At 42.2% G+C, this 7,765-nt stretch overlaps 1 protein-coding gene across 2 annotated transcripts in view; it reads right to left on the reverse strand.

Annotated features, from left to right (window-relative positions):
* st6galnac5a (ST6 (alpha-N-acetyl-neuraminyl-2,3-beta-galactosyl-1,3)-N-acetylgalactosaminide alpha-2,6-sialyltransferase 5a) overlaps positions 1-6,368 on the reverse strand; it is a 47,450-nt gene extending 41,082 nt beyond the window's left edge. For both annotated transcript variants that reach the window (XM_026312965.2, XM_026312963.2), the window contains exons 1-2: positions 6,001-6,368; positions 4,995-5,204 (exon numbers count right to left, since the gene is read on the reverse strand). In XM_026312965.2, coding sequence (XP_026168750.1) covers positions 4,995-5,204; positions 6,001-6,015 — 225 coding nt within the window. In that variant the 5' untranslated portion in view covers positions 6,016-6,368. The remainder of the gene's footprint in view (positions 1-4,994; positions 5,205-6,000) is intronic.
* Between the last annotated feature and the right edge of the window lie 1,397 nt (positions 6,369-7,765).

Genomic DNA, 7,765 nt, shown 5'->3' on the forward strand with positions numbered 1-7,765 from the left:
AGGGACCACAACCTGCCTGTTCACGTTTCTGAGCTATTTTGAGAAACTGACTCTGCTAATTAGCAGCTCCACACTCAGAAACGTGAAGTTAGAGACTCCAGCGACCATAGTTCAGTGATTCCTGGGGCCAGAGTCAGATCTGAAGCTGCTGGCTAAGGCTGATCAGATAATCAGGTCAGATTGTTGTTCACGTCGGTGATACCCGATAACCCTTTTACTTTTTTAACTGAATTCCCAGACTTCCTATCTGATTTAGTGCTTAGTTATTATAGTGGGAGACTTTAACATTCATGAAGATGTTAAAAATTATAGTCCCAGCACTGCATTTAATTCAGTATTACATTGAATAGGTTTCTCTCACAATGTAAACAAACCCACCCTCTGTTTTAATCACACCCTTGATCTTGTTCTGACATATGGCATCGAAATTGAACATTTAATAGTTTTTCTCCCAAATCCTCTTTTGTCTGACCATTTTTTAATAACTTTTCAATTTAATATAATGGATCATGCAGCGTTTGGAAGAAAATTCCACTACAGCAGATGTTTGTCTGACAACACTGTTAATAAAATTTAAGAAAATGATTCCATCTTTATTTACATCTATGCCATGTGCCAACACAGTGGAGGGCAGCTGCCTCAATCCCACTCCCTACCAAGTTGATCATGTTGTTGACAGCGCTGTAACCTCACTGCGTGAAACACTTGATACTGTGGCCCCTCTGAAAAAGAAGTTAGTGAATCAGAGGAGATTAGTTCCATGGTACAGTTTACATATTCGTACCTTAAAGCAGACATCATGGAGGCTGGAAAGGAAGTGGCCTTCCACAAATTTAGAGGAATTTTATCTAGCCTGGAAAAACTATTAACATATAAAAAGCTCTGTAAAGCCAGAACTGCAGACTATTCATCACTAATAAAGGAAAATAAGAACAATCCCAGGTTTCTTTTCAGCACTGTAGGCAGGCTGACAAAAAGTCACAGCTCTGTTGAGCCCAGTGTTCCCTTAGCTCTCAGCAGTGATGACTTTGAGTTTCTTTACAAATAAAATCACAACTATTAGAGATAAAATTCAGCAGATGCTTCCTATACCTGCAATAAATGAATCTACTACTACAGCAGCTCTTGAATCATCTGTAAGACCTCAGTTATGTTTAGACTGACTCTCTCCCATAGATCACTCTGAATTCATATCTTATTAGTTGCTTCATCTAAATCATCATGTCTCTTAGACCCCATCTTGATTACTGCTTAAACACCCTGCCATTAATAGTCTCATCTTTATTAGACCTTCTCAATTTATCAATAGTATCAGGCCACTTACCTCAGGTCTTTAAGACTGCAGTAATCAAACCTCTATTCAAAAAGCCTAGTCTTGATCCAGGAGTCTTGGCTAATTATGGACCAGTATCCAACCTACCATTTATTTCTAAAATCCTAGAAAAAGCTGTTGCTAAGCAGCTATCAGACCACTTACACAGGAATGAACTATTTGAAGATTTTCAATCAGGATCTAGAGCACATCATAGTACAGAAACAGCACTGTTAAAAGTGCGGTCTAAAACGGTCTTCTCTTAGCCTCAGATAATGGACTCTGTACTGCAAGACATTAGTCCTATATTAGCTTCTTTTCACTGGCTCCCTGTAAAATCCAGAATAGAATTTAAAATCCTTCTTCTCACATACAAATCTCTTCATGATCAAGCTCATTCATACATTAAAGACCTCATATTACCATATCATCCCAATAGAGCACTTCGCTCTCAGAGTGCAGGTCTACTTGTGGTTCCCAGAGTTTCCAAAAGCAGAATGGGAGGCAGAGCCTTAAGTTATCAAGCTCCTCTCCTGTGGAACCAGCTCCCAGTCTGGGTTCAGGAGGCAGACACTCTCTGTACTTTAAGGCTAGACTTAAAGGTAACCCTGAACCATCACTTAGTTATTCTGCTATAGGCCTACACTGCCTGAGGACTGTCCATCGGTGCACTGAGCTCTCCCCCCACATGTATATTCCAACATTGAATGTCACTAAATTTGTCCTCTCTCTCTCCCCTAGTTTGTATCTCTCTCTCCCTCTCTCCCCTGTACCTTCTGCAGGTGTCTCCAGTCCTGGAGCTGTATATTGCTGATGTACAGTTACCGGCCCCACCAACCTGCAGTGTCTATTTGTTGTTTATTGTTGTTGTTCTTTTCTCTCTCCTCTATCCACTCACCCCAACCGGTCGAGGCAGATGGCCGCCCAGACTGAGCCTGGTACTGCTGAAGGTTTCTGCCATTAGAGTGAGTTTTTCCTCTCCACTGTCACTAAGTGCTGCTCATAAGGGATTTGTTGGGTTTTTGTTTTTTTGTAAAGTGCCTTGAGGTCAGTGTATTGTGATTTGGCACAACTGAAAATTTTAAATTGAATTGAACACCCATCAAGACCTGCAGTTTGGGAGCTGCTCTGACCCAGTCATCCAGCCATCACAGTTTGGCCCTTGTCAGAGTCTCTCAGAGCCTTTCCTGCTTCCAACAATTAGCTTTAAGGACTGAATGTTCCCCTGCTGCCTGATATACCCCACACACTGACAGGTGCCACTGTAAAGTAATAATCAGTGTTATTCACTTTACCTGTCAGTGGCAGAATGTTATGGCTGATTGATGTATAATGCAATTAAGGGTCAGGTATGCAAAGTGAATGCAGACATGTCCAGTCAATGCTCATGCATGAAGTCCTATAATGTTAACAGTGCATAAAGCGCCCTGTTTACACATGCACTGCTGGTCATTCATTTCTGGCTCTATGTAAATGACAGATGACTAACTCTAACTGAATCACACTTAATCCCAACCTTAACCCTTCATTATCAGAGTCTTCATTATCAAATAGTGCTGCAGAACCGAGGCCTGAGCTAAATGCCCATTCATTCCTAGGGTCCCAGGTGCTGAGGCAACAATCACAAGCCATTAAATCCCTGGTTTGTCTCTGACCTTTGTGGCTTGTTATTCCACATCTCCCACTCCCTGTTCATTTCCTGCCTTCATGGTCAGTCTTCAAAACTTAAAAAAAAAACAAAAAAAAAAAACACCATTTCTAAAAACATCCTCACTCTTAGGGCCTAAAACACAACTGATAAATGGATACAGATAAAAGTACACAAGCAGCAAATTAAGCTAAGGTCAACCCTGAATCAGAAAGCTCTGCAAAATCGAATGAATGTTTGTAACAAACAGTTTGAATTATTATTTTAATTAAACGTCCAAGTCATTTGGATAATAGAGAATAACTGGGTTTAGCTACATAATGTTTATTGTCCAACAGATTGTGTTGGTGAGTAAAATAACATCATAACTTACAATGATCCTGAACAAGGCTGCTGAAAGTAAGACAAATAAAGTGCACAAGAAATCACATGAAAATGGATTTTTCATTTAAATGGCTGTCTGCTCACTGACATTAAGCCACCAGGAATACATGTACCAGCTAAGGACAGTATGTTACATGTAAAGACAATTACAAATTCACATGCACATAAGGTCACCAACAGGCATTTCTCACAGAGCGGAGAGACAGGAAAAGGAAACTTAAGTGGACAGACAAGCAGCATTTCTCCTGAGAAAACTGCCAGCTGAACTTTTCACAGCCATCAGCAGCAAACATTATAGGTTTCCACACTTGTCGGTTTCTGTACCACTGAGATTTCTTTTAATGAATAATAGTTCCACCTTCTGTTTCCAACCTGCATTACTTCGTCACAAGATTAAGTGACAGAACCACCGGTGTTTAATTTAGCGAAAGGTAATTTACCAAGCAGGCTCCATTTTCTGACGTTCAACAACAAGGTGTGGCTGTCCAAGTCTGTCCAGCCGGTACGTGTTCATGCTGCTTATTTGTCTCTCCTCCTCAGCAACAGCAGGGAGGAGGATGTCACATTACTCATATGCAAATGACCCTGTGACAGACTGATGACTTAGAGCGTGTTTTCCTGCAGCTAACACATGCCATTTCTTAAAAAAGAGATGGAAAAAGTGACTGGCCACTGAAGGCGTCATTACTCCTGGATGGATCCGTGAATGAGTTTACTGGGCACAAACTCTGAAAAAGTAAAAGTGGGGTCAGGGCCCCAGGAGTAGGCCCTTTGTTTGAAATGAAAGTCAATCAAATGATGATGCACAATCTTAATGAGATAAACGAAGCTTCAAGAAACAGCTACAGAAAGATGAAGAGACAAAGTGGCTGCAACAGACACACAAAATTACTACACAGCACCTACAATGTAAGCGACATCGTTGATGGTGGTTCTGTGTCTCAGTCTGAGTGACTTGCTTCTATGTCTGTCTTGTCTCAGAGTCTGTCCATGCGTCTTTCTAAGCTTTCAGTGCGTCTAAATTTTAAACCTCTCTGTTCCAACTGTTGGGAGAACTGTTGCATCATTATTTAGGTCAGTGGTGCAGACCACAAACAGTCCAACAGACCATCAGCTAAATTGCTCTCAGAGAAATGCGCTGTCTTGTCTGTTTCCTAAAAAGACGCCTTTACAAGGTGATTAGGTCTGCTTAACTTGCAGCGCCTTCGCTCCCCAGTACTCACATTGATTGTTTTCTCCTGGCTTGGTAAATAGATGGAGTCAATACACCCCTACAGTGACGTCAGGGTTCACCTAGCTGCAGGTCTCCTGGGCTTATCAATTAGAGCGTAAGAATGCAGCCAAGGGTTTCATTTGAAGCCTAAGCTGTTATTAGTAACGACAGGTGGGTATTGAGTGTGGCGCAACACTGTGTTGGAGAAAATTGTGATAAATGACAGGGGGGAGGCTTGATTTCTCCAAAGAGCTGTGCAGATGGAGGTGTGCTGGTCATTAGACAGGAGGAAATGTATGTGCGCGTGTTTCAGGTGGAGAAAGTGAAGATGCGGTGCAGAAATGGATTCCTAATGAGATAAAGTAAAACTAGTTCTACTTTCAAACACTTTGTGCATTATTCATGGATATGAAGCACACGCATCCACATCTGTTTACCTTATGGTCGATGATGCCACTGTATCCCTGGAGGACCGGGGGATGCGGCTTGGCCACCCTGACGGAGGCTTCAGTGGGCCGCCGCAGCTGCTCATGCTGCCGGGTGTGCGTGTCGTTAGCGTCCCTGGAAGCGCCGTTGAAGCTGCCGTTGTACACAAGGAACAAGCTGGCGCACAGGAGAAGCACGAGAAGCACGGCTACCCCATGGCGCTGGCACAAACACACAAACACACGCTGACAAATTAGTCCCGCGCCAGTGAGTCCAAGCTGCACCAGAGGCCGCCTGACATCTTCATCCTCACCTGGTCTGCCACCACATTCCTGTGGGACCAAACTTAGAAAAGCATCTCTTATTGCCTTAATTTAAGGGCACAGGCATAATTATAACATTGACGAGCTGTCGGGCTGTTATTGATCATTTACTTAGTTTGCATTTGTGCATTTATTGCTGAGATGCGTCCAGGAGCAATTCACAGAAGGAGCCACACCTCAGAGGACGCAGTAAAGCAAGACTACTGGAAAGTCAAAGTTCATGTCGATACTTTGACCTTGTGAGTGGAGAAGAGTTATCAGGCCCAATCTGTGTTCAATTACAGATGTCTAAGACGCGCTGCTCGTCACTTTTGTTTCTTGGTGCGCTGATTGTTGGATGTGTGGACCTGTTTTTATTTCACAGCACAGTCTAAACTGGGGCGACGTGCGTGAACACCAATAACACTCCAGCACTTAAATTCCCAGTACTTTTTAAAGGCATGCATCTGCAGGAACGCAGAAAAACAAAGCCCCAGTGCGCTGTTGTCCACGCTGTGGTGTTTCTTAGAAGAAAAAGCTTTAGTGGCAAACAGAGCGCACAGCTGGATGTCTATTGTTCGAACCCTAATCTCTTGATCCGACAGTGCGCACACACCCGCGTTATGGCGATTGGAGCGCACTTCGCTGAACATTAGTAGATTTGTAATCCAGCACAAACAATTGCATAAAGCAGATACACAACAGAAAGCTTTACCATAGGTGTCTTCATTTTGTGGCGCGCTGTCTTATCGCTGCGACTCTGTGCGTCTGACTCCACTTTGTCTCATGGTCCAGCGTCATCTGTTCACATCCCGGATCCACTCCAGTCCGTCCGCACTGAGCCAGCCCGCCTGCCGCTGCCCGTGTGTCTTCAGACCGGAGCCCAGGCGCAATTCATACAGTGGAAACCGAAGCGGCAGATGTTCACTATTGTGCCTCTGCTGGGTCTTAAAGCCCCCCGAGTTTGAATGGCTGAGGCGCAGCGCAGTTAATTAAAGACACTACCTGCACGAGGGTGATAAGGCCGTTTTGTTTAATGGTTATTTCCTGCTGAGCAGCATTTGATGAAAATCTCTGCTTGGATTACTCTGGAGTACAGTGAGCAGCACCGTGCCATTTAACACCTGCTGCATAAAATATGAGCTGGATTATAAACACTAGAGAAAAGAGACAGTAGTGATTATAACCTGCGAAACAAACATTAGATTTGTGCTAATCAGTACAAATTAAAAGTGGGATGAGTCTAATTATACTTTATTCTGTTTAGCTACATTTATGTGACAGTTACTTTAGAAATCAGGATTTTACACACAGAAGCTAAACTTATAAACAGGTTGCATTTTTCATATCATCCTATTACCAGACACATTTCTCCTGCAGTAACTTTACCTACAATGACAAGTTTAATGTTCTTCAACCCAAATCACAACCTTGGTCTCAGTCAAACAAGACAACACTAACTTTGGACTTTTCATACTCCACCAACGCCTGAATTGTGTTCAGGAGTCTTTCCCACTTGGACGAATTTTCTTTCATGCCTGCCAATCTACTGCAACAATCAGCTGCTGCAGAGCTTTAGAACATTTTCTAACATGTCAAGGTTGTGTGAAGAGTTTGTATTTTACTTAACTGACATTTTCAGTTCATTTCCTTTACATGCAGTGAAGCCTTTTTAGAAACTGTGGCGTCTTAAGCAAAACATCCTCTCGGTGTAACAGCTTTTAATCCACTTCATTTTGATACACATAGAATAACTGGAAACTCTGTAATTACTTGTGGACTTGTGTTGACTTCTGAGTTGCTGCTTCATTGGGCTTGAAATGAAACTCTACAGTAAATTAACTTAAACATTATGGATTTCAGCATTAAAACAAACCGGTGGTTGCATGTCTACAAAACACTGTGTGTGTCAGTGCATGTCTTTGACTTCTGTATGTGGGTGTGTATTGTAACTAGGAAGCTTTTCTAGCAAACTACACATACACTCAGTAGAATTACAGTAGCACCATGAGCCGAGAGTAAAACAACAAATAGCCACTTCACAAAAGCTTGTGAATGTGCAACTCCAAACTCTGTGTGTGGAGTCCTGGACGTGAGGTGTGTTATGTTTCAAACAGCAGCTGTGGTTAAGAATAAAGATTAAGAGACTTCATGCAAAAAAACAAAGTTAAAAGAGGTTTCGCAGAGCAACAGACACAGAGAGCCACCAAACCAGAAAAGAAATAAAAATAAAAATAAAGACAGTAGAACAGGAACAAGGCCACACAGAGACAAAATCATCATGTTTGTCTAAGAATCTTGGAAGATGGATCCTTCATGAGGTTTCTTTTATCTTTTTGTAGTTTTTCCTTATCTGAGTCATATGCAAATGATGCAATGTGCATGGGCGGAATTTGGTATTTGCACTAGGGGGACACTTTTAAGTCCAACTACTCATTCATTTATTCTTTTATTCATAAAGCACATTTAATAACAACACA

The sequence above is a fragment of the Mastacembelus armatus genome, chromosome 17 (assembly GCF_900324485.2).
Source record: "Mastacembelus armatus chromosome 17, fMasArm1.2, whole genome shotgun sequence".
In the NCBI taxonomy this organism is placed as follows: domain Eukaryota; kingdom Metazoa; phylum Chordata; class Actinopteri; order Synbranchiformes; family Mastacembelidae; genus Mastacembelus; species Mastacembelus armatus.